Source organism: Crocodylus siamensis, chromosome 2 (genome assembly GCF_052110815.1).
Source record: "Crocodylus siamensis isolate JL-2025a chromosome 2, ASM5211081v1, whole genome shotgun sequence".
Lineage (NCBI taxonomy): Eukaryota > Metazoa > Chordata > Crocodylia > Crocodylidae > Crocodylus > Crocodylus siamensis.
The window spans coordinates 166332866-166357728 of NC_143396.1; the positions used below are offsets into that span (position 1 = coordinate 166332866).

General features: G+C 53.3%; 4 protein-coding genes across 5 annotated transcripts; 2 read left to right on the plus strand and 2 right to left on the minus strand.

The window, feature by feature from the left end:
• The first annotated feature begins 2366 nt into the window (after nucleotides 1-2366).
• BTBD18 (BTB domain containing 18) lies at nucleotides 2367-6914 on the plus strand. The gene is made up of 2 exons (XM_090034819.1): nucleotides 2367-2496; nucleotides 4756-6914. Exons 1-2 carry the CDS (start codon nucleotides 2367-2369, stop codon nucleotides 6912-6914), a joined length of 2289 nt encoding a protein of 762 aa, XP_089890945.1.
• A 2065-nt stretch (nucleotides 6915-8979) lies between these two features.
• On the minus strand, nucleotides 8980-11863 carry SELENOH (selenoprotein H). Its single transcript, XM_090032108.1, has 5 exons — nucleotides 11714-11863; nucleotides 11155-11313; nucleotides 10710-10855; nucleotides 10274-10404; nucleotides 8980-9212 (listed from the first exon to the last, which is right to left on the minus strand). The coding sequence occupies exons 2-4, from the start codon at nucleotides 11310-11312 to the stop codon at nucleotides 10304-10306; spliced, it is 405 nt and encodes a 134-aa protein (XP_089888234.1). The 5' UTR covers nucleotide 11313; nucleotides 11714-11863; the 3' UTR covers nucleotides 8980-9212; nucleotides 10274-10303.
• A 405-nt stretch (nucleotides 11864-12268) lies between these two features.
• TMX2 (thioredoxin related transmembrane protein 2) lies at nucleotides 12269-19788 on the minus strand. Of its 2 annotated transcripts, XM_090032106.1 has the most exons (9): nucleotides 19567-19696; nucleotides 19119-19251; nucleotides 18690-18750; nucleotides 17540-17653; nucleotides 16571-16647; nucleotides 15415-15521; nucleotides 15147-15212; nucleotides 14687-14816; nucleotides 12269-13771 (listed from the first exon to the last, which is right to left on the minus strand). In XM_090032106.1, exons 2-9 carry the CDS (start codon nucleotides 19173-19175, stop codon nucleotides 13610-13612), a joined length of 774 nt encoding a protein of 257 aa, XP_089888232.1. In that variant the 5' UTR covers nucleotides 19176-19251; nucleotides 19567-19696; the 3' UTR covers nucleotides 12269-13609. The 2 variants fall into 2 exon arrangements, with proteins under 2 accessions (XP_089888232.1, XP_089888231.1); XM_090032105.1 differs by lacking the exon at nucleotides 19119-19251 and having other exon boundaries at nucleotides 19567-19788.
• Nucleotides 19789-20113: 325 nt separating this feature from the next.
• Nucleotides 20114-22913, plus strand: MED19 (mediator complex subunit 19). The gene is made up of 5 exons (XM_090032107.1): nucleotides 20114-20363; nucleotides 20791-21047; nucleotides 21182-21278; nucleotides 21419-21513; nucleotides 22573-22913. Exons 1-5 carry the CDS (start codon nucleotides 20129-20131, stop codon nucleotides 22639-22641), a joined length of 753 nt encoding a protein of 250 aa, XP_089888233.1. The 5' UTR covers nucleotides 20114-20128; the 3' UTR covers nucleotides 22642-22913.
• The last annotated feature ends 1950 nt before the right edge of the window (nucleotides 22914-24863 follow it).

The following is a 24863-nucleotide window of genomic DNA, read 5'->3' on the forward strand; positions in this document are numbered from 1 at the left end:
ACTGCATGAAGCATCGGGCCCACAGACTGGATCCAGCCGACAGTCTGACCTGGCATGGCTCATCTAGTCTGCATCCCAAAAAGGTTAGGCACCACTGGCTTATGTCATTCAGGGAGCTGGTTTAAGTATCAGAAAAGAACTCCCTTTGCGGATACAAGCTGTATTTCCACTTAAGGTTTTTTTCTGGCACAGCTGTAATAGCAAACCCTTGTTAGTGTGGACTGGATCTGAAGCCCCATCGGCACATCGGTTTTGTTCCAGGATAACTGTCGGTTATGGGTGTGGGTGCATGGTATGAGCCTGGGGCAAGAATTTACTGTGAATCATCTGTTCTATAATAACTGACCATGGGCATCCTGTACCTTTCAGTAAACGAATAATAAATAACCTGCAGTACCCTCATTCTTTTTTTTCTTGGAGGGTTAAGCTCTTGAGTTATCTTTCATTTATTATGAGTAAACTGCATGCGGGTGGGTAAATTCCCTTTTATTCCAAGATTTTTTTTTTCATGCATCCATATCCTCATGCTTGTACTGGGATACACATGCCATATAGATCAATACTATTTATTGCCTTCTCATATAGCATTGAGGTCCTTTTTGCAGATGTATCACAAATTAGCCCCAAATCCTCCCCGACTACCACTCTGATCCCCTTCCCTTGCCTGATGTGTTGGTTTGCTTTCTGCTTCCTGCCCTATCTGCCACTTTGCTGCCTGTCCCCTTTCTGATCTGTTGTATGTCAAACACTGACTGTCTGTGTTACTTGTGGCATGTGCCACAGGTTGGCCGCCCTTATCATACAGGAATAGCAATCCTGGTATAAGCACACCAGTGTCAGTATAACAGCCTGAAGGGGATTTGACTACACTAGTAGAATTAAGGCAGTACAGCTTACATGTATATAGGCAAAAGCCTTGCTCTGATATAAAAGTAGTCTGCTTTTGGTTGGTATATGTTGCTTGGGACCTACTATAAGGTAAAACAGATCCACCAGCCAAACAATGATTTCACACCATGCTTCTACTCCGGAATAAGTCAGGGCTGACAAAACATATTTCTGATGCATGGGTATACTATATCAGGTAGGGAATGAGGTGAGGTTGGGACTTAAGACTGATGGCTGTGTGGCAAAAGCTCCTGCAGCTGATCCAATTAAGGCCAGCAACTCTGTGCTTTTGTTGGTATTGGTTGGGTCCACAGCAGGAGCACTTCACTGGTATTTTGTTCCAGTGTAGGTGTACAAGAAAGGTTTGCAGGCACAGAAGCTCAGAGTCCATGAGAGGTGTTGCAGCTGTGTTGGTATAGCTGACAGGGCATTTCCCAGGTGGAAAAGTCCCAAATAGCATAGACAAACCATTCTATCAGTGGTGTTCAACATTTTGGCCCCATAGGCCAAATGAATGGCACAGGGCTTGTCTTCAAACCATATCAGACCCCACATCCCAGGATCAGGCCTGTGCACTTGGATCTGGACTGCACTGTCCCCATCTGGCCCTGCATGCCAGGATGCCCCCACCAGGCCCCATGTGCCAGGATTTGGGCTTGGGGCCCTGTGCCACCCTCACCCAGCCTCACAGATGGGAATTGGATTCCAGGGCCCTGTGAAAACTCTGCTCGGTGCCTTGTGCTGGGATCAGGACCCCAGAACATATGCTACTCCTGGTGGGCCCCACATACCAGAATCAGGGCCCTGCACCGCTTCTGCCTGGCTCCATGTGCTGGCATCAAGCTTTGTGCACCAGATCTAGCACACAGGGCCACAGCCCATGGGGCTCCCCACATATCCATGGGGCATACCTGTGGGGAGCCCCATGGGTCGAATGGTGAGATGGCAGGGGCTGGACCTGGCCTGTGGCCAGGGGTTGCACACTGATTCTCCAAAACATCTGCTTCCTGCAATTGGGTGAGAGGCTGTATCACAGTCTGTGAGCCTTCTAGTCCCCAGCTGTCTAAACTAGCCTGGTTAGAGCCCCTAACTGGCAGTGACAGGCATCGTGCAGAACTATCTGGGGAAGGAATACTACATTGCCATTCATTATAATGTTTCTCCCAGGGGCCCTGTACTCTGCGTCCGCTTCTGGCTAAAATTATCCATAATGTTGTCTCAGAAGAAAGAGCATGTGCGTATACAATAGCTGAATGTGCTCATGAATGACTTTTCACTGTACCAGGGGTGCAGCGGGTTGGGATTGGGGGTGAGCGGTGCCTAGGCAGAAGCTGGCATAGACTAGAAGCAACAAGATAGCCCTGTCAGTTGCATCTATCAAGGGGTGCTGTCCTAAAAAAAGCAGACCACATTCCCAAAACTGTCTTCTGTTTGCAGGAGGCGTTGTCTTCGGGCTCTGAAGGGAAGGGGGCACGGACATGTGCTCTCCTGCAGCTGCTGGCTCCAAGATCCTGTACCGGAACTCGCGCCTCCTCCGCATGGCTTTCCTGCAGCTCCATCGCCAGCAGAGGGCAGATGTGTTCTGTGACGTCATCCTGCAGGCAGAAGGTAATCAGCACTGAGCCAGGTGGGCTTAAACAAGGGTGGTGGGCTGGTACCAAGGTCCACAGTTGCAGTGTCTGCAGTGCTGGTCATATGAGTCGATAGACCTTTCCATAGGATTTTATCTGCACATATTTACTAATGGGGTTTTGTTTTGTTTTATTTTATTTTAATGTTGGGGCACCGCTAAGCATGTGTTGTACTGCTGTGCTGTCTGTGGGGCCTGCATCATTGGGAATGGTGATATTGATGTGGGCTTGCCAGTCAGTTGGCCCTGATTGTTTGGGGATTGTAATTAGAAAAGTGGAAGTGGCTCCACAGAGGTTTCACAGCAGCTCTCCTATGTGGTGCTGGGTTACTTTCTGTTAGCAGGCACCTGGAAATTAGCTGTGCATCCTCTTTGCTTGGAACATTGTGACCCCTCTTCATGTGAGTTTTGACTAACTCAAGCATGTTCTTCTTGTCTTTGAAACTCTTTAACTCATTAATTCAGATGATTTTGGATGGTTCCTGATTTGTTCTGCTTGAGGATGATTCCCACTTGTATTTTACAAGTGGTTTTTTGCTCTGCTGAAACTTAATGGTGGTGGTGGAAGGTTGGAAGCAAGCGCTTCCTATTCAGCTGTAAGCAAGTTCCCCACTGCTTTGTAAAGTTTTAATTCTTTTGAATTTAAAGTTGGCTGTTTAATGCCAAGAGTAAATGCTGAGAAATGTGGGTTGGAGCGCCCTTTGTAGAAGACAGCACCCTGTGGAATTATTTCAATAGCAAATTTGTGTAGAGGACTCATACAGAAGGTGAGTCAACATGTGGCTCAAGTTACCAATGGGGGCACATGTTTGAGGAACATTTCTGTAGCTTGTTCATACTATATGTTGTTCATCTGTGGGTATAAAGAGAGCTTTTAAGTCCTGCAGGCCAGCTGGTTTACACAAATATTGCCTGTCAGTCTTGCACTGATATAAACATTTGCTTCCATGTGCCAGATCATCTTTCTTGTCCTCTTTCTTGGAAGGGGAAATGTAAATGCAATCAGGACATTTCTTCTGCTAAGGCAGTCTTGAATGGTTAAAAATCTAGGAGTGTTGCACCTTCCTCTGTGCTTTTCCTCTCTCTCCACCCAGCCCTATCTTCATTGAGAGTATTCTGTATTGCAGCAGGGGAATTTTGGCCCAAGCACCAGCTTCCTTGCTGCTAACTTCCTTAAGAGCCAAACATGGATGCAGCCTAAATGACTGCCTCCACAGCCTTCTGAGCTAGTGCTTGCCTAAGTCTGCTATAAGCAGCACTGCTGGGGGGGTGGGAATGTTCAAGGCTGGGTCAGGGCTGCACTAAGGGAAATGTATATGTACCTCAGGAAAATCCCTACTCATCAGGGTTCTGGGACCTGCTTCTTAGCTGGTTTGTGCCCAGGGTCCCCTTTGCAGTCTCTTCAGTAGCTAATGGTGGCTGTCTGCATAGTCCACCTGTGTAAGTACGCTGGGGTGTAGTCTAATCAATCAGGGACTGAGACACAGGAGACAGGGACAAAAATATGTTATTTTTTGCTTGTTTAAAAATGGGAACAAGCAGCTTGTTTTTACTGAGGGTGGAGTTTGTTAATTAGCTTTACTTGACTGATAATACAGTTGAAAATATGCATGCGTCTGTTAGAGGAGTGGAAAAGATTGCAGAAGTCTTTCCTTAGGAGAGATCTTCTAAGACAGTTGAGTTAGGGCTGCTTCAAGAACCATAACTGAGTATTGCCAACTCTTCTGATCTTACTGTAACTCCTGTGATATTTGTTGCTTTTTCTTACAACCCCAGCTGCTGGAGTCAAGAGATTTCAAGAGACTCTCAGATTTCACTTAAAATCCAAAGGGAGCTTCTAGCTCTCCTTGAGTGGAGGAAACTTTAGAAGCCTGAAGTGAGCCTGTCCTGACTATTCAGAAGCCAACAGGAGCAAAAAAAAATGTCCTGCTAAATGCACGGTTATTTAGATAGAGGGTTTCTCACCCATGTCTTTTATACTTTTGGGTTTGGCAATAGTGATGACATGTAGCATACCCAAGGTGTGGGTTGGATGCAGTGTGATTTTCAAGGATGCCAGAATTAAGGTAAATTGGGTTTCTGTTTATTCCCACCCTCCCTAGGCAGCCTAGAGGGTCTTTTGCCACCCCCAGTGAAAGTACCCAGTGTCAAGAGGAGTTGGAGGAGAGCAGTAATAGCTAATTTAGTGTTAGAGCTGGACTTATGCATGGTACTGATTGTCATTCCTTTGTTTGCAGGCGAGGCCATCCCAGCTCATTGCTGCATCCTGTCAGCGTGCAGCCCCTTCTTCACAGAGCGCCTGGAGCGTGAAATGCCACCCAAGGGCCGCAAGGTAGTGCTGGAGCTCCGGGGACTGAAGATTGGGACTTTGAGGAAGCTGGTGGATTTTTTGTATACATCAGAGATGGAGGTGTCCCGGGAAGAGGCACAGGATGTCCTGGCTGCTGCCCGGCAGCTCCAAGTGTCAGAATTGGAGTCACTGAAGCTGGAGGGTGGGAAGCTTGTGAAGCAAGCCCTGGGCCGGCGCTTGAACCGCGAGTGCCTACAGTCACCCAGCTCGGCTCCCATCTCTGCCAGGGTCATGTTGCAGGCCTGCGAGCCGTGCCCTGCCCCAACTCGCACTGTCCCCTGGACTTCCAGCCCCATGGTGGCTGGCAAGCAGGACATTGTAGCAAAGCCCTCAAATAACAGTGAAGTGCCTGCCAGCCCAAGGGAATGTGTACAGCAGGGGGCAGCCACAGCAGCAGCCCCTAGCAAGGGGGCTCGGTTGGGGATGCAGGACAGCTGTGTTACTTCTGCACTGCCCACAGAGACTGAAGGTACAAAACCTCAGAGCTGCTTAGTCAGGAGCCTTTGTGGAGGGAGGGTGCTGAGGAAAGGGGAAGGGTCACAGGGCAAGAGGAACTCTAAGCAGGTGGAGCAGAACTCATCTGGGGGAGGGAACCTCACAGAGGGCTCACCCCTGCCAAGGAAAATAAAGCTCAGCCGCCTGAAACTGCCGTCTCCTGCCAGCATTGGTGCCACAGAGGCACCCACCGCCAAGAGCCTAACTAAGGCCAACACATCCATCAAGCGCCTCTGGCGGCAGAAGAAGCCAGCGGGGGATGAGACAGGCCAGCCAGAGCAGGCCAGCCTCTTACGTGGAAGCCAAAGCTCCACTGCACCTCTGAAAGCCAGTATCAAGAAGCGCAGTCCAAGCACATCAGCCTCCAGTTCAGATACAGCCTCTGAGGAGGGGCGTGTCCGACGTGTGAAGTTGAGGAAAGTTGTCAATGGTAGCTGCTGGGAAGTGGTACAGGAGCCAGCTGCCCAGGGACCTCCCAAAACCACAGGACAGATAGATGCAGAACCTGCTACAGAGGACGTGTCCTTTGTGGCATCCTCCTCAGCCTCTGAATCATGCAACTTAAGTTGCTTGGAGCTGCCAGGGACACGCTTAGCTGGCTCTGCAGAGCAGCTGCCAGGAAGGCTAGAGACTGCACCCTTCCCTGAGGAGGCTCCTGTGGAACAGACATTAGGAGAGGTGTTGATGGGAGAGCAAGCAGGCTGTGGAAACCCCTGTGAGCTGGAAGGGACTGTATTAGACCAGCTGAGTGAGGGTGATGAATTTGGGAACTTGGCTCCCTTAGGGGATCTGGAACAGATGCTGGACTCGATGCTAGCAGGCAACAGCAGTGCCATGGAAGGTCCGTGCCTCCCTAAGCTGGGAGAGGTGGACGATGGGCAGCCTTCTGCAGGCCCATCATGCCAGATAGATGCAGCTTCAGTGGATGCTGATGTAGCAGCAGGAAGGGAATGGCAACCCCTGGACATGCATCTTTGGCCAGAATGGAATGAGGCAAGTGAAGTACTCATGCCAGGAGGGGAGCAGAGTAGAGGTAGCCCCCTTCTCAGCTCTGCAGCTGAAGATGCTGTGGGATACCCTGTGTGTGGCCAGCTTGTCCCACCCTTCCCTGCAGACTCTAATGAGGCTCTGCCAAGTAGCTACTGCCCCAGCCCCATGTCTGCTGGACTTTCCAGTCCCCACAATCTTCAATGCCATTCACCATTGGTTGGGAGGAAGGAAACCCCGTCAGACTCGGGGTCCCCTGTTCCAGTGGAAGATGGTGGGGGGGACAGATGGGAGCCCTGCACCACCTGGTCAGTCTATGCAGAAACTGCTGGAATGGAGACTACACCTGATGTTCAGGTGCCATTGGTGCTACAGCAAAGCACCCTTAAAGAGCATGGCCACTGGGACTGCCACCTGACACCACCCTCAGACAGCCCAGGAGATAAGATGGATGAAATCATTGATGTGACAGGGGCTGAAGAAGGACCAACTCCCATCAGTGTCCTGTGTGTCAAGCCTGATCCCTCTTCGGAGTCGGATGATGAGGTGGATGTTCTGAACTAGCAATGGCAGGGCCTGATTTCTGGTGAGGGGGCCCTCTCTGCTGATGCCCGAGATGCTGTTTCCCCAGCTAATACTTAACCATGGTAGGGTGCTGTTAAGTAAATTCAGGTGTTTGAGGCTGGGAACCTGCAGGCCCTGGTTGCTGAAGGACCTCCCTTGGAGCTAAAAGACTCCTGGAGAGAGGGGAGGGGGAGCAAGCCTCCAGATGGCATGGTGGGTAGATCCAGTAGTGAGGCAAGGCCAAGATGCAGTGTCTGGTTTTGCAGCTGGGATTTGGCTTGAACCAGAAACACCCTGCAGTTCCCTGGGGGTGGTGCAAATGGGCTGAGAATGGTGTGGCTACAGTGTGACCTACTTTACCATCTGCAAAGTTAATAGAGCTCTACTGACTGCTGCATTTAAAGGAAACTTGCCATAGCATTGGGATAGAGAGGAATGGTGGGGTGGAAACTGCCCTGACCTGCTTGGTCTTAAGCAGTTCCTTTTTGAGGAGCTTGCTATGGCAGCAGTCTAGACAGGTGCACAGGTTATACATTTTTTTTTTCATGAGACCCATCGAGCTAACTTATGTGCAAGATAGAGCTATTTGTGTGCTGAGAAGAGAAAGAATAGCCTCCAGGGGGGACTTAAAGGGTGTAGAAACATCAAGGGAAGGGAGGTCAGGAAGTTTGCTTCAGTGTTGTAATTTTTTTCAAAGGAACTGATGTGAATCTTCAGTATTGAGGACATGAAGCAACATCCTCGCAGTGCTTTTGCCTGGCACTGGATAGTCCTGGCCTTGCTGCAGTTTTACTTTATCTTCTGTTGTGCATTTAACTCATCTCCATTCATGTCTCAACTCTCTTAACTGTCCGCACCTGTTGCAGGGACCCTTGTCCAGTCTGTCCCTAATGCTCTTATCTTGTCTCAGACCTATACTGCTGTGACTGTTGGCTTGTGAAGAAATGTCTGCATTAGCTAGTTTAACAAGCATAAGCTCCAAATCTTGTCTGAGACTCCTAGAATGAACTAAGAGGGTTTTTTGCTTGCATGCTGTGTGCATGTTTTTTGGTTCTTTGCACCTAGGCCAAAGCTGGGAGCTTTAGCCAAAATGTGGAATTCCTCATCTTTCTGCCCAAGAGGAGCCCTCAAGCCTTTTCAGCCTTCTGAGAGAAATGAAAAAGCAACATCTGCAGATGCTTTTAAACACCATAGGACATTCAAGCAATGTGTTTGTAAAGCTGGGCCATGATTATGATTCAGATCCCCTATTCCCTGTCCATGAATCCCACCCCTGCCCCCCACTTCAGGCTCTGTGCCACTTGCACCACTAGAGCTTGCTAGCTTGTAGGCACCTGAGATTAGTTTCTGTGAGCTACAGTCATTGCAGGGTGGACATACCAAGTCTTAAAAGTAAACTCATTTCAAGCAGACAGCTCAATGACAAATGTGCAGAGCCATAGTACTAGCAACAGTACTTCATTCAACTCCCTATTCCTGTGTACCTGCCCCAACCTGCCCCAGCACTTGAGGTAAGCAGCAGGTGGTTCATTTACTCAACTGGCAGTCCCTTATCTTTTCCTTCCCTGTTCTCCACCCCTCACCGGACAGAGTGCTGTCTGAACTGCTAGCTTTGTCCTCTTACTTAATCTGGACCCTTTTCTCTGAACTTCAATCTACTGCTGTGTTCATTACCTCCAACCTGCTGCAATTCTTGATTTCTCATAACAAAAGTAAAGTCACCTGGGTGTGCCCTGATGCTTCCTTTGCCTTTCTTAGTGGAGGGCTTTGTCACTTTGCTCCAGGAATTCCCCTTGGCACCAGAGAACAGGTAACAGCAAGGAGAGGCTGGAATAAGTGTTATAGGTTGCAATTTGAAATAAAGTGTTGGACTAGTTTGTACTGATGTGTTCACATCCTGTTGCCTGAGCTGCAGCAGAGCAGGCAGTCATCTCCCTCTAGTGGCAGGTTGTACTGTATGAGATCAGAAGACACTTCCTGAGAGGGGACAGGGTGTCTAGCAGTTATCCCTACTCCCTTCCCCCAAGGCAGGATGTTAGACGCAGCTGACTCTCCCACATCAAAGTTAAGTTCTCACTGGCTTTTCTATAAACTTTATTACAAAATTCTGAACTACAACAAATTATCATTGCTGGTTTCTTGTAAGAAGGAAAACAGTGGCATGCTGTGGCCATCAGCTCCCTGTGTGTAGAGCTGCAGCATCAGAAATGTGACTGGGTCTGGCTTGTGCCCCCACTTCGTCACACCTCTTCATAAACGCTCTGGTTCTCACCAGGAGTAGACTGGTTCTCAGCCTGGCTGCAAGGGGAAGAGGAAGAGAGGGTGTTAATCCTGGCAGAGGAACAAAGAGTGTTGCATCTAACTACCCACCCTACATTCCCACCAAGAAGGCTATTATGTTACTCAGATCCACAGATTACTGTTAAGATGAGTGGTTAGGTCACTGGGCCAGGATGCAATAACAGTGACCTGAAACTGCAAGAGTCATTAGTGACATCAGGACAGTTATCCTCTCTGCATTTTGCTTCCCCACAGCACCTACCTGCACTGGAGGTGATAAGTCACAAGGGTTTTTTTGTTTGGGGTTTTTTTGTTGGAGTCCTGTAGATAGCAGGCCCTAACCTGAGGGCTGGAGAGAAGGAATATGCTGTGTATGCTCAGGTTTCTGCTATCCAGCCAAGCTGTGGATCCAGAACTCAATCACATTCTCCAGCTGCTGCTTTCCCTCCAACAGCATTTGGCAGGCAAGAGGAAACCCGTCCTCACAAAAAAGTTAAGCCAGCTTTATCTTGGTATTTCTTCCCCCACCCACCTTGGTGGTACTGGCTCTATCTAGTCTGAGGCATCTGGCCTAGCTATGCGCCGGCAGCCTGCTGGACCATTCAGCCCACCACATCCCTTTAAACAGGTCTGCAAAACAGCAAAAGGGTGCATGGGAACCAGACCTGATGCCTGCTGAGACAGCTAATAGCTGTGACAAAGTATTACCATGCAGAACCAATGCAGCCAGGAGACTGCCAGTGGGACTTGATTCTCACACAGCCAACACTTGGAAACCAAGCCCCAGTGACAGGGCCTTGCAGCAGAGTCGAGGGGAGACAGAATGGCCTTCGAGATTTTCCATTCTGGCAAGGAGGAAAGAGCCCTGCTTGGTTCAGTATTAGGAAGTCAAGGATTTATCAATTAACAAAATGGATCTGCACCAGTCTGCAGGATTCCCCCTCATACTGGTTTTTAAATGCCACAGTAACTTTAAGGTAGGGGGGTTTCCTTTCAGCTCTGCCCCTGACTGAGGAGATGCAGTCCTTCCTTTTGCCCTAGACATGATCTCTGTGAAAGCCCCACTAGGAACAACTCACCTCTGTGTCTCCTGTCCTACTGATTTTGCTTTATGCCAAGCTGCTCTTCAGTGCTTCGACCACCTTCTCCGGCTCAGGGAATTTGAGCTTGCGAGGCGGCCCCTTTTTAATGCCACTCCATAACTCCACCACTAAAATGTGCAAAGCAAAGAAGGCTTGGGGTTACAGAGGGGTTACTGCTCACTGGGTTATATTGCAGTAGCCCATGGCTGGGCTTAGTGCTCACAGCCACTGGCACTGCAGACCCTGGAGGGGGAGCAGGCACAGTCCTTGCCTCACTGAGATCAGTCCAACAAGGGCCTACCTCCACCCTCCTTCTCAGAGCACTGAACCCCTGGGAAAATGCTGCTCCTAGGAAGCTCATCAAGTGTCCATCAAAGTGCTGCCCCACCTAAACGGGACCTTTGCCCTACCTCCCCATGAAGGTGGCACTTACTGCTTCCATCCTCCTTCACCAGGGACACCTCGAAGCTATTCCTACGCGGTTTCTCAGGGTTGATTTCCACTGTCAGGTTGTCAACAGCATGGCGCAGCGCCTCGCTCACAGCACTGGCATTGCGCCCATACACTCGTCAGCTTTGACTGCAAGAAGAGGGGGTTAACCCATGGGCAGAGAAAAAGGATAGGGGGACAGCAGCAATAGCAAGGAACACGTGTGTGAAGTGATGGGGATCCTGCTGCAACCAGCCACCCTCAGGCAGTGCTATCTGTCCAGCCTGTCCCAGGCACCAGTCTGGCTCGGCCCCACCAAACCGAGCCCTGCTCCAGGCCACACTTCTCTCATTCTCCACCAAAGACAGCCACTGCCACCCATCCCTCCTTAGGGGGCAGCTCTGGTGCCCGCCACCAGGACTGAGCAGCACCCAGCCGCAAGGACTCACCAGTGCTCAATGACTACACGGGGCCCAGCCCCCGCGCTGCCTGCACCCCGCTGCTGCTTTGGCAACTTATCGAGGTTGTCCTTGGCCTGCGACGCCTCTGATTTCTCAGCCTTTGCCTCGGGGGCCTCTGCCTTCCTCTTCCGCCCTTTGGGAGCCATCCTGCCCGGGAGAGCAAGCGGGACAGGTTCTCAGCCGCCCGCGGGCACGGATCCCGCGCTTGCCGAGGTCCCAGAAGGCTGCTCGGGCGCGGACCGGGCCTGGGCCACCCAGGGGCAGAGCCCGCGCAGCCCCACTCAGGGATTTCAAGGGACAGAGGGAACCAGCCGCACGGGGACAACCCTGGGCAGTGACAGAGCCCACCCCGGCCACAGGGAGGAGCTGGCCGGACCCAGGGGCCGGGTCCTGTCCTCGGGGCCAAGGAGGAAACGCTCGCTCCGGCCTGATCCGGCTTCCCGCGCGAGATGCGGGGGCGCCTCCTGCCCGAGCACGGCCCCGCCGCGTCTCGCCCCCGGGCAAGGCCAGGGCCCAAGGCCGCAGCCACCACGCAGCACGAACCCACCTGCCGCCGTCCGCGCCGCCACTGGGGGAGGCATGTGGGGCCAGCACGGAAGGGGGCGGGGCAGTGCTCTGGGCTCAACCATTTACCAAAAAAGGGGGGGCGAAGACGGTGGGAACGTAGACGACAGGAAAAACCCTCCATCCAGCCTGCCCGTCCTAGCCCTGCGCCTTATGTGAACCCCACACTGCAAGGCAAAAACCCGCTATGCCCCCCCCTCCCCGTTTTCCGAAATGGTTCCGGCCCCAAGTGATTACCCAACATTTCGAACTAGGCTTCTCTGGAGCCAATCAGCGCCCGAGCTAGGCTGGGGGCGTGGCCTCTTCTCCAAGGGAAGCAACAAGGCTTCGGGCTGTGGTGTCGCCCCTCCCCCCGCCTGCAGCATCCGCATCCCCACTGCTCAGGGGCCGCGGCAGCACCCGCGAGAAGCCAGGCCTTCCCCTGGCCCCTCCCCGTACGAAGGGCTCATTCCACTCTGGCCCCAGCATCCAGCTGGAATAGCCAGTGCCTCCAGTCGCCTCTGCTCCTCTGCAAGCCCAGACACTGCACAACACAAAGGGTGGTTGTTGTCACGTTTATTACAGAGTAACTGCCGATGGAAGAGATGATGATTTCTAGAAGCATAAAGAGTGTTTGGCCTGCATCCCCCACTCCTCCCCTCCCAGCTGCTGGCTTGGGGAAAGGAGGGCTCTGCTGCCATGCACAACTCAGGGGCTGTGCCACCCGCTCTAAGGACAGAGCCCCTCTGCCCACATCCTAAGCCAATGGCTGTTCGCAGTCACTCTCACAACTACCCCTGTGGCCAGCTACTGCGTCCAAGGAACTGATCCATGGGGACTTGATTTAAACCAAAAACTGCTAGACACAGGGACAAGAGCAGGTAAACAGGAGTGAGCTCTGCCCTCCTCTTCCAGAGGAAGGGAAGGGGGGCAGAAACCCCTGGGCCAGAAGGCAGGCAATCCTCTCTCAGGAGTCTTCCAGAGCAGCAAAGCCCAGTTCCCATCATTCCTTGGCGTGGATGAGCAAGCTGGTCACCTACATGCTGCTCTGTCTCGCTACAGTGCCCAGAGCCCTGCTTTTCCCCAATAAGCAACATAGACAGCTCTCCCTAGCAGTGCCACATGAAACCAAGAGCCTGGGGATTAGAAGAGCTGATTTGAAGGGGGGGGGGGAAGGGGAGAATGTACTCTGATAGGGCTCCCTCTAGGCAACAGGCCAACCCCCAACCCCCCAGCACAGTACGCTGCAGCAAGGGAGGAAGGAGGCTGTGAGGCCTACTAAGCCACACTAACCAGGGTACATCTGAAACAACCTTTACCCCCCCCAACCATGATCCAAATTGAGAGAAAAGATCTTTAGCCAGGGCATATTGGACTAAACACAGGGTAGACCAGAAAGGCATCTTCCTCCCTCAATCTATACCAGCTCAAACGCAATCTGGAGCATGGGAGTCTAGGGAGAATCAACCCTCTACCCCCAAGCCAAATTGGTTTAGATGTTAAAGTAGAATCTCCCTTCTGGACTACAATGACATGGCTTGATTAAATAAGGGCAGTGCTTAGCCCTAGCAGAGCCATCACTTCTCACACCTTGCAGCTTGTTGGTAGCCATCACCAGTTCCTGGGGCTCAGTGACCCTCCTTCCCTTTCTGCCATTCCCATGGGGGCACCCTGTCCCAGGAAAGGAAAGAGTAGAGATGCAGAGATGTGACTAGTCCCACATATCACAGGGTGCATGTGTGTGTGGGGGGGGTGAGGATGGCGGGGTGGCATGACCCATCATCACGCAGCTTCCACTAGTTATGCTGGGGCACCGGCCCCCAGCTGGGCCTCGCTGGGCACTGCTGCAGCACAAACAAAAGGGGAAGGAGGGGGTTATCTGGAAAGGGTAGGAAAGGCTCTACTTGTCCTTCTTGCTTTCACCATTAGGGAGCTCCACACCAGCAGCCAGGACCTCTGGCTGCTCTGCAGCCTCCTCAGGCACATCATCTCGTGGCTGCTTAGACAGCTTCTTGGCCTTTTGGTACAGCTCATTGAGGTTGAACTCCCGGATCACATTCTCCTGCAGCACAGAGACACCAAAGCATCAGCACTGCCACAGGCTTCATACACCCTTCAACAGAAGGACCCCAAACAGCCAGTGGGTAGAAGTGCCCTGCAACAGGGAGCACCTGTCCTGTTACTAGGAGAAGGCTAGGGGACAAGCAAAACCTGCAAGGGCTATTTAAAAAAGTAGGGTCTTCATGGCCTGAAGGAATAAGAATGCAGACAATAATGCCACTAGCAAAAAGCCTTGGAGGACCCAGCTGGGTCTGGGACACTCCATGGTCCAAAGGTGTGTGGGGCAAAGTATATCCTAGGGCAACCTTCAGTTCCAAAAGAGTGAGCTGCACCATAAAGAGGTTGGAGACCACTGCCCTAGAAGGAAAGGAAGCCAAAAATGGAATAGAATTGGAGTACCTTATCTAAAAAGATGAGGTAAGGAACTTGAGGACTGGACAGTTTAAAGGCGAGAAAAAAAGTTACAGAAGTAGTGGACAAAGGTGGTGTGCGTTTAGTGTTGCCACCCTCCGGAGACGAGCACCCTTGGAATTCTTGTTCAACCAATGGGGATTCCAGAAACTAAGATATCCCATACACAGAGCAGAGGATCTGAGGCCGGTACCACCCAACGTTGCTGTTGTAACGTCTGAAGAAACCATTTGCCACATCCCATTACAGGAAGGAAGCTTCTAATAAAGCCTACGGGTTACTATTATTAATGTTTACTTGGTACCAAATTGGATGAAAGTCCATGTCAATCCTTGGGGGGGGGAGGGGGAGGGGGCTCTAGTAAAAGGAATCCTAGGGGCAACAACAGGACACCTGGTGCATACAGCTCCCTATGACTCAATCATGAGAGCATCCCCTTGCTTGATAGTACAGGCATCCCCAGACCCCAGCCTATACCTCACGCGCACACACACACACACCCCACCTCAGAAAAGGTCCAGGAGACAGCCCGGCCTTTTTTATCAATCTGTGGCCGACGCATTACTTCCTTCCCAGCCTGGAAGAGGATCAGGGTGGGCAGCTGCTTGGTGAGGGGTGAGGTGCTCACTTTATACCTGCAGAGGCAGAGGACACAAACAGTGCGACTCTCCCCTGGCCACTCATGTCCCCTACTTGATCCCTACTGCAGATAGGCAGAGGCATGCTGGGGCTACCTGCCCTTCCCAAGTAGAAAACCCCTTGGTAAATGGGGCAGAGACAAGAGAAAGGCCTCAGATTTCTGTCCCTCTCCCATGTAGGATTAGAGGTTAAGGATCCTCTGCAGCCAGGGCAGAATTTTCAGATCCTAAAGTCACTCTAGTGCTGCAGGGAATGAGCAGTCTCAGAGCACCCCACAGCATTACACTTCTTGATCCCCATGCCTAGCACAGCCTGAACATGCTCACCTGGTGCTCACATCTGTGTAGCGGCCCACGTCCACCTTCCCAAAGTGCAGCCCTGTGCAATTGTACCTGGGTGGGGGAGAGGAAAGATGTTGTTACTGCAGGAAGATGCCAACTGAGCCAATTCCTTTGCCATGAGCCCCAGCTCTAGCTAAGACAACTCCACTTCCCATTCCCAGAGTCCAGCTTGGCAGAGGGTGCAACTGGGATCCTTCCCATTCCCCCCTCCACCAGCCCCAACTCACCAAATCCCCAGGTGGACGTCACTCACTTGAGAGAGAGGTCAGCAAAGATGGGTGCAAATGACTGGCACTCACTAGACCAGTTGGCAAAGAACTCCACAACCCATGTCACCCGCTTGTCCCGCTCCAGCTCCTCCTGTAAGATACAGCAACGAGTCAGTTGGAGACCAATGCTCCAGGCCTGGCCCCAACTCTACCAGGCCAGCACCCTGCTGGGTCTCCCTCCTTTGTGTTATAGCACAGCCTGCTGGATAGGCTGAAAAAGGGGCAATCACAGGCTCAAAGCTGGTCTCCAAAGGCATGTCTGCCCTGCTACTCAGCCCTGACCCTGCTATTCCTACCCTTCTAGCCTACCATGAACACTGTGTTCCCTTGGAGGTGGGGGAGAGTGAGCAGCATGGTGAGCTTCTGCAGGCAGTGGTGGCACTGTCAGCAGTGGGAGTATGGCGGCAGCAGGAAGCGAGCTCCTGCAGGCAGCCATAGCACTGTCGGCAGCAAGGTGGTGGGCAAGTGCCAACCATGGTCGGCAACCACCCACAGACACCACTGCCAGCCAGTGACAATCAGGGACCATCTGCAGATGCTTCTGGCAGTGTAGACAGGTTTGGAGCGGGGGGGGAAATGTTAGAAAGCAGCAACTGCCCACAGGTGCCACTGGCAGTGTTGGTGGTGCCTTTCACAGGGGATGCACTGCCAAGCTAGGGGGTCCGTGTGCACCTGTGTGCACCCCGTATGTGTTGCCAACGCAGCCTACAGTTAAATACCCTTAAACTCATCCTTGGCAGCAGGCCTGTTAACCCCTAGAAGCTCTCCTAAGCATGGCTCCCATTCCCTAAAGTGTTCACCAGTGTTGCAGGGTCTTGTCTGCTAGCACCCATATTCCAGATGTTCTGCATGTTACTTCCTAGCTTTACTGCCCATCCTTATAACCAAGCACAGGAGAGACAGGTGGTAGAGGCAATACCTAGAAGAGCTCTACTAGCATGCTGCCTACTACCCGTCTCTCCTTTTGTGCTTGGCATGTATATGACAAAGCAATGTAAAGAGAGAGGAACAACTCATATGGTAGGGGTAGATACGGGTGACCCTCTAAACAGCAGTACAGATCTACTGCAAACCACCCCAGTCTACATGCACTTCATGGTTTGGAGGGCAGGGGAAGGAAGGGAAGCAGGAAATACTCACATCAATGGTTTTGTCACTGAAATACTTGATGTACTCAGGGCCCATGTAGAGGGGGGGCTTGCAGGTCATCAGGAACACTAGAAAGGTATACACATGACACATCATGAATGAGCCAGCTCTGTACAAGCCTCTACCCTAGGAGCTATTTGCTCAATCTTTGCACCGTTCAAAGCTGGAAGGTGCTGGACCTGTCATACTGGGGCACAGCTTGGGGGAGTGGCAGCAGCCAACCCTGGTGAGGCTGGTTTAAAAACATCCTGTTTTTGAGCCAAGTGGCAGCACCTCCACCTGGCACTTAACATCAACTAGAATCAAAACACATTTCATGACAGGGAAACTGAGGCACAGATGGTGGAAGAGCTGTGCCCAAGCTCACCAAGCAGGGACAGTGGCACAGCAAGGAACAAAAGAGGTCCCAAGTCCTAGCCACTTTGCTATGCACCAGGCAGAGCTGCCACCCTACATCCTGAATTCTGCATAATGAGCAGGCTGGCAGTGGCTGCATGTGCAGTGCCTGGTGCAATAGGCACTATCCTGGGCCGGAGCCAGTTGGTGTCACTACAATTCAGACAATATTAGTAAGCAAGTCCACTGATAGGGGCAAAGTGCTGATATGGAAGGAGTGGGTGTCCCCTGGGGCAGCCACTGCTCCAGTGCGGACATAGTAAGAAGTGGGAAGACTTTATCAAGAGGATGGTGTTTGGTCCAAAGATGGACCACAGATGACACTTAAATCTAAAGCAATGCTGTCACATGCCCTCTCTGCCCCTGTCCCATAATGGGCTGGAGCTGGACCCGGACATTGTAATTCCCCATCCCATCTGCATCCCTGGGACAGCCCAGCCCTGCTGAACCAGCCACCACAGCCACAATCAAGGAACGGGCTGAAAGGGACTTTGTCCAGAAGCCACAGTGCAGGCTTCTCTCAAAGAAGGCAATTCAGGAACCGCAATGGGACCTGGGTCTCACCTATGCACAGCGTGAGGTATAGCAGCCCCATGCGGATGTCCAGCCGGAAGAAGAGGATTGCATTGGCCACTTTGCTGAACATGAAGATGTTCCCTATGTGCTGCTCTATGGTGACTGGGGGGGAGACAGAGAGGCAGGGGTCAGCAGGAGGGCCAGGCACTCATCCCTGGACACCAGAAAGCCAAGAAGCTTGAAGGAGAAACACCAGTATTGCACCTGTTAGCCAAGTTCTTTCCCATTCAGACCCAAGGCTTACTGTCCCATCACCTCCCTAAACCTCACCCCATAGTCTACGGATGTAAATATCCTTTAAAACAAAACAAACAAAAAACCTTATCCATTTAACCTTCTCTAATTATATTGGCTAAACGGTTAACACAGGGGTGGGCAAAATACAGCCCACTAGGCCATTCTATCTGGCCCATGGGGCCCCTAAAAAATTTAGAAAATAAATATTTATCTGCCCTAGCTGCCTGTCATGTGGTCCTTGGAGGCTTGCCCAAACTCAGTAAGCAGCCCTCCGCCCGAAATAATTGCCCACCCCTGGGTTAACCGATAACATAACAATTGTAACACAGCTGCTGCTGGGAGCTACACCCACAGCCAGACAATATAATCCACATGAAGTCCCCTGTGAAGGAAGAGGTAATTGCTTAATTGATGAGTGAAGTTATTAGGCTACCCGCTGTTTTTCTGGTTAACCTCATGGGCTAGGGATACTAGATCCCCTCACCCTCCCTTCCCTGCTTGGGTAGTGGCAGCTTCCCTTCCTGCCAGACTGTACCCAGCCCCGTACTAAACAATAACTGGTAAGCCAATTAGTTATCACTGGGCTTATTGGTTAAACAATTAATCATTTAACCTTTCACATCCCTACCACAGACTGACCACCCCCATTCCTCCACAAATTTCCTTGTGCTCTCCGACCACATGGCTCTGTGCCTGCCTGCCCTCCTTCCTAGAGCAGTTCCACAGACCAGTCCTGGGGACATGAAGTGGGGACCCAGCCATCCCACGGGCAGCCTTGTGGGCATCCGGGGGCGGGGGGGAGGTTGTCCACCCCAAGGGCAGAACAGGGAGTCAGCCCCATGCCAAGGAGGCTCCTGCCCCAAGAAGAGGAGCTGCAAGGAGGGATTCAGGAGACACTCACTGGATCTGCGGTTCTTCATCATCACAATGGCACTGAGGAACATCAGGATCTCCACCTCCCGCTGAAAGAGACTGTGGAGTGAGCATGGGGCTGGGACATGGCAGCAGGGGGGTGGGGGCAAATGCAGGGCTGAACCAATGCAGCACAGGCCTGGGGGCACCTGGAGAGGGCACGGAGGTGGTGTACTGGGCCAAATTAACACAGCACAAGATATATGGCATGCAGGGGCACTCGCACAGGACAGAGGGGAGTTCTGGTCTGAACCAGTACAGCATGGGATTGTAGGTACCTATGCCAGCGGCTCCCAAACTAACAGATTGCACGCCACCAATTTAAAATGATACAACTTTAAGTAGGCCCAGCAAATTTCAGTACCCCCAGCAGATTTCTGTCCTACAAAGCAACGATAATAAATCTGGTAATGCGTACCATGGACAGGTTGGCTGCGTACCACAGATTGGGAACTGCTTTCCTAGGCTGAACCATTCCAGATGGAGAGAGAGGAGGAAGGAGGGGCTTCAGGCTGAACCAATGCAGCCTAGGGGGGCCTGGGCAGAGCCCCCTGGCACAGAAAAGGGGGCAAGCCGTAAGCATCAACTGGGCCAGCTCCACCTGGAGGTACCCAGCACAGATTGACATGCACAAGACCTGGTGCCAGCAGCACATGCCATTGGCGGCCGCTGGAGGCAGCGATCACAGCTGGCTCCAGCCTTATCTGGCGCGCAGGTTTCAGCCCGCCGGCGCCTGCCCCAGCTTGGCACGCAGCCGCCCACAGCCCCGGCCTGCTCCGGGGCAAGACGGACACCCCGTCCCGAGGCCCGGTGCGGCCCGGGCTGAGAGGGGCCTGCCCCCGCTCTCCCCCGCGCCCCGCACGCACCCAATCGAAGTCGCAAGAGTTGCCGTCCTCGCGCTGCGTGGGCAGTCCTTGGCACAGCGGCGGCACCTTGCGAGCCAGCAGGAAGGCAGCGGACAGCAGCGCCGAGAGCAGGTAGTAGGGCCGGGCCAGCCAGCGGCACAGGCCGGGCACGGAGTATAACAGCGCCAGCAACGGCGCTACCACCGCCATCTTCACCTCCGCTGGGGCGCCGGGGCGGGGGGGGCGCGAGACGGGTTGCGGGACCACGCATTGGCCAGCGCTGCCGCCAGTCACTTGCCATCCCTCCTCCTATTGGGTAGCGCGGGCTCGGGGCGGTGGGACTTCTGTCAGGGGACGAATCGAGTGCTGGGCCACGAGTGGCGTCATCAAAACGCGCCAGAGAAGCACCAGTAGGATCCCCGCAGGGGGTAGAGCCGAAGCAGCTACACGCCCCATGTGAGGGGTAGGGCGCAGGTGCAACCAGCGAGCAGGCGCGAGGCGGGGCTTGGGCAGCGCTTATCCAGTCACGGAGGGTATGGGGCTGCCCGCCCTCTAATGGGCAGAACCCCGAGCTGCTGGGCCAATGGGAGGAGACCGCGCGGGGCAGGCTGGGATGATGGAGAATTTCTCGGCGCTCTTCGGCGGAGCCGAGCCGCAGCCTCCCGCCACGGCCGCTGCGCTGGGCTTCGGGCCGGGGAAGCCGGCAGGGCCCGGGAGTGCGCCTCCCCCAGCTGCCGCGGCGCCGCAGAGCGGAGAAGACCCATCCCGCAAGACCGCGGCCTCCAGCGGCCCCTTCTATCTGATGCGCGAGCTCCCAGGTAGCGGGCGGGCTCGCGGCAGGTAGCCAATCTGGGACTGCCAGGCGGGCTGAGGCGCGGCAGCCAATCGGAACGCCCCGCTGGTTGGCTGGGCAGGCCGGCCGGCCTATCGCCGCATCCAGCGGCGGTTTCGTCCACGGGGTGGGGCGCTTCTTGCGTGAGGGGGGGCGGGCGTGCTGTATATTTTGTGACTGACAGCTCTGACAGCCAGTGACCGATGAGGAGGGCGTGTGGGTGGGGAAAACAGCCTCCTACCCAATGGGAGGACGCGCCACTGGGGTCCTTCCTTGGGAGGGGGCGGTTCCTGCGGACTTGGGTCTGGTGCCGGGTCTCCCGGGCGGCCGTCGCCTGCCCCGGTTGGCTGCATGGGTGGGGACTGGGTCTGTCCGGCCTCGCCCCGGCTGTGACGGGCACCCTCGCCCCACAGGCAACACGGAGCTGACAGGCAGCACCAACCTAATCACGCACTACAACCTGGAGCATGCCTACAACAAGTTCTGTGGCAAGAAGGTGAAGGAGAAGCTGAGCAACTTCCTGCCCGACCTGCCGGGGATGATCGATCTGCCCGGCTCGCACGACAACAGCAGCCTGCGCTCCCTCATTGAGAAGCCGCCCATCTGCAGCAGTTCCTTCACCCCCCTCACTGGCACCATGCTAACGGGCTTCCGCCTGCACGCCGGCCCGGTGAGCTGCCCTGGCCCGGGTGGGGGTGGACGTGTGGCCGGGGAGTGGGGCTGGGAGAGTGATGTGGGCTTGTCCTGTCCCATCCTGTGGGAGCGTGAACTCCCTGAGCTGACCGGGTCCTGGTGTCTCCTCAGTTGCCAGAGCAGTGCCGCCTGATGCACATCCAGCCACCCAAGAAGAAAAACAAACACAAACACAAGCAAAGCCGCACTCAGGATCCTGTGCCCCCAGGTAAGGGCTGCAGCCCACAACCCCACCTGCCTGTGTGAGAAAGCAGCAGCCCATCCACCCCAGTTGTCTCCTGAAAAGGTCAGGCTCTGCCTGGAGAGGTAACTAGCCTGTTGAACCTCAGACTGTGGCTCTTCTTGCAGAAACTCCTTCAGACTCTGACCACAAGAAGAAGAAGAAGAAAAAGGAGGAGGATCCAGAGCGGAAGAGGAAGAAGAAAGAGAAGAAGAAAAAAAAGGTGAGTGGCAAACTAAGAGAGGGGCTGGGGGTGCACTAGCTTCACTCCACATGTCTGTGCCCAGCTATGCTTGCCATGCTGGGGTGGGACAGAGCTACAGATCTGTCTAGCCTAGTGATTCTCAACCAGGATGCTGTGACAACCTTTTGCAGGGTGCTGCTGGGAGAGAAGAGATGAGTATGAGCTCTTCTCTTCTAACTACTCCTCTGCCTTCTCTTGCCCCTGCCCCAACACTCACTGCCAGCTGCTCCTCTTTCTTTGCAAGCCACTAAAATAAACAAGATGGCTTTTGAAAAGGGGTGTTGCTCAATTCAGAGTTGTGGAAGGGTGCCTTGAGCCTAAAAATGTTGAGGACAATTAGTCTAGCCCCTTCCCTATGACCTGTTTTGCTCGGGAGTCTCTGTTCTGGCATAAAGCCCCTTTGCAGGGGTCTGACTTAAAGGCTGAGGAGGCTCCAGGGAGAAACAATGTTTCCCATCTGGATTTGGCTGAAAATAAACTCCTTCCTTTCCTCATTCCTCTGCACAAATGGAAGCACAAAAAACCCAACAAACTGATTTAGAAAATGTGGCTGTGGGCAGTGAAGAGAAGAATTCATTTCTGGCTGCCTCATATTTCCATTCTACTCTTCATTTTCCATGCACCCTGGTCTCCTGTTGTGAGGAAGCAGCAGTGCATCCTGGGAATTGTAGTCTTGCCAGAGGCCCTATAGTGGGGTAGGAACATGGGCTGTATTTCCATGGCTTCCTATAGGGCCCTGCAGCAGCATTTTCAAATGTCTCTTTTTCCCTAACCCTCAAGTGTTTTCCATCAAAGTGAACTTAGAAACTTCCCTTGGAAACCCCATACTTCATGGGGAGAACTTGAGTTATAATTCCAGTTTTTAATGGGAAGACTGCTTGGGTCCCTTCTGACCCTACCAACTATGAAATTATGACTGTTTTTAAAGGAAAAAAACCTTCAGCTTCAGAGCTAAGCCATCATAGTTCATTGGTAACCTGTACAGTCTCACTGTGGATTCTCAGGGAAGGGTGTCTGTGTCTTGTCTGTCCTTCCTAGAACCGTCACAGCCCAGAGCACCCAGGAGTGGGGAGCTCGCAAGCCAGCAGCAGCAGCAGCCTCCGGTGAGGGCAGGCATGACCCCGGTGCTAAAGTGGCTCTGGGAAGATGCCTGCTGCAGATGTGGGTGACTGGGAGAACAGCCCTGGAGGCAACACTGACTGAACTCTTCTCCCAAAGTGGCTTGTTGGGAGGCACTTGGGCTGCCCTGGCTGGGGGCACAGACTGTCCAGACAAGCCTGCTGGGAGCACGGACTGAAATGGAGATGGTACACAAGCTGCTGCCCTGACCCAGAGCCAGGCCCAACTTTTTCCTTTTTTATTAAATACTCCTGACTGAGTCAGGTGCTTTCTCCTTTTTATTCATGTTTTAATTAAATCTCTGCTTGGAAGAGGCTCAGGGCCATGTCTGACAGTGGGCTGAGCCCTGCTGCTATCTGATCTGCAGGACCAGGATATGTCGGCAGGGGCAGGCAAACCACCTCTCTGGTTGAGACTGCTAGGGGACCCTGCAGTGGAGCACTGGGGACAGCAGGGGTGGTGGTGTCTCTCATGCATTTCTCCTATCTTCTCCCTGGCCCCACCCATCTTTTGTGTGGGGAAAGTGTATAAAGCAGAGCCTGTCTGTGGTTGGGACAGAGTAACTTTCTTCCGTGGCAGGCTGCTTCCCCACAGGTTTCCTCAGAAGAGCCTGAGCCACAAAGCCAAGCGAGGCTGAGGCACGCTGTACCTCAGACCTGAGTCTTGTGCTGCTGCTGCTCAAGGGAAAGGAAGCCTATGCTTGAGTGAGTTGCTCCTGTCTCAGCTGGCAATGCACCTGCCCCATTGCTGAAGCATGCAGCTTCCAGCCACCTGCCTGCCTCTGGACTCCCTTTGTTCCCTGCTACACTGAGCCATTCAGCTGTTTCTCTGAATTGGAGAGTGACTTTTGAGGGTCTGGCTCCCCTGAACCATATCTTTGTATGCCTCCATTGTGGCTGTGTACCTTCAGCACTGTAGGGGATGTGTGGCAGGAAAAGCCCAATAGTATCCACAAGCATAACTTGCTGGAGCTCTCCTGGCTCGAGCTTTCCATCTCTGGGCATGTGGCTGGCAGCATTAGTGCCTGCTGTTTCCACAGCTACTCTGCCTTTCCCTAGCTTTTGCTGTTCCTAGTCCTTCCCCCCACCCAGCCATTTTTGGAGAGAGAAGCCAGGGAGAAACCAGGAGTAGCTCCCTTCTGGCAAGGGCCATCCTTATGCCTGAAGGGGAGTGAGCAAGTAGCCTTCATTTTGTTCCCATGCCACATGCACAACATCTCATTACATGGGACTTCTTCAGGGATCAGAGCCCTCCTTGGGAGGACAGAAGACTAGGTCAGCTTTGGGGCTGACCCACTGCAGTATTTGGATCAGGAGAGAGGAGGGTAGGGATGGTATTGGAGGCCAAGCTGAAAATTGGGGCCTGTGAGCACCCCGGATCCCATTTCTGCAGGCTAGCCTGCCTGTCTCAGGTTTCTCTGGGAACGGGCTGCAGCCTGCATCCAGGCTGAAGTGAGGACACAGCTGTCCAGGCACTAGAGGGCAGCTGGAGAACTCTGCCTCTGCTGTGGTTCTTGAGCCCCCCCTGCTCAGAACGTGCAGGGCTTTGCCCTGGAAATTCACACAGCTCAGAGGCTGAGAACATGCTGCTCACTCTGCACCCAGCATGGGCCTAAAGGCTGATGTTCTTGTGGGTGTGAAGGAAGGCTGTGCTGGCCCAGAGGACTTGCACTAGGGACTTGCTGCAAGTCACTCGTGAGCTGGAGCTGAAGTCTAGTATAAGACCCAGGAGTCCTGACACTAGGCCTTAGAGGTTGAATGCTGCTCTGGCCTGGCCAAGGAGGAACTGAAAGATGGCGGTACTCAGCCTCAGATGTCTCCTGTATTGAAACTGCTTCCTCTACCTCTTTCCCCATGTCACCTAGTCCCATAGTCCCCTTCCCCAGTTCCCTCCTACCTGGGTTGCTCCAAAGGTCCTAATCCATGCCTTACTCAAGTAGGTTGGGGGGATAGCGCAGGCCTCAGCAGAGCTGGGTTGCGACAGCCAGCTGAGGAGCAGTAGGCTGTAGCAGGTACTTACAGGTAGGGTTAGTGAGGTGGACAGAAAGCCAGCCTTGATGCTACTGCTTAGCAGGACTCCCATCCATTCCCTCACAACATCCTGGATGCGCAGGCATCTCTGCTCCCAGTAGCTCATAGAGTACCTAGTCATTTCTGTTCTTGATACTTTGGGCAAAGGTACAGGGCACAGTCACCACCAGAGAGTATGTC

Bases quoted from the DNA above. Each gene is read 5' to 3' on its own strand.
- BTBD18 (XM_090034819.1), top strand. From the start codon at position 2,367: ATGTGCTCTCCTGCAGCTGCTGGCTCCAAGATCCTGTACCGGAACTCG. The intron at 2,497-4,755 runs GTAATCAGCACT...CTTTGTTTGCAG, and splicing joins CGTCATCCTGCAGGCAGAAG to GCGAGGCCATCCCAGCTCAT.
- TMX2 (XM_090032105.1), bottom strand. From the start codon at position 19,755: ATGGCGGTGGTAGCGCCGTTGCTGGCGCTGTTATACTCCGTGCCCGGC. The intron at 18,751-19,566 runs GTGCGTGCGGGG...AGTCTCTTTCAG, and splicing joins ACTCTTGCGACTTCGATTGG to CGGGAGGTGGAGATCCTGAT. The intron at 15,213-15,414 runs GTGAGTGACGTC...TCCCCCACCCAG, and splicing joins TTTGCTGACCTCTCTCTCAA to GTACAATTGCACAGGGCTGC.
- MED19 (XM_090032107.1), top strand. From the start codon at position 20,129: ATGGGAGGAGACCGCGCGGGGCAGGCTGGGATGATGGAGAATTTCTCG. The intron at 21,048-21,181 runs GTGAGCTGCCCT...GTGTCTCCTCAG, and splicing joins TCCGCCTGCACGCCGGCCCG to TTGCCAGAGCAGTGCCGCCT. The intron at 21,514-22,572 runs GTGAGTGGCAAA...TGTCCTTCCTAG, and splicing joins AAGAGAAGAAGAAAAAAAAG to AACCGTCACAGCCCAGAGCA.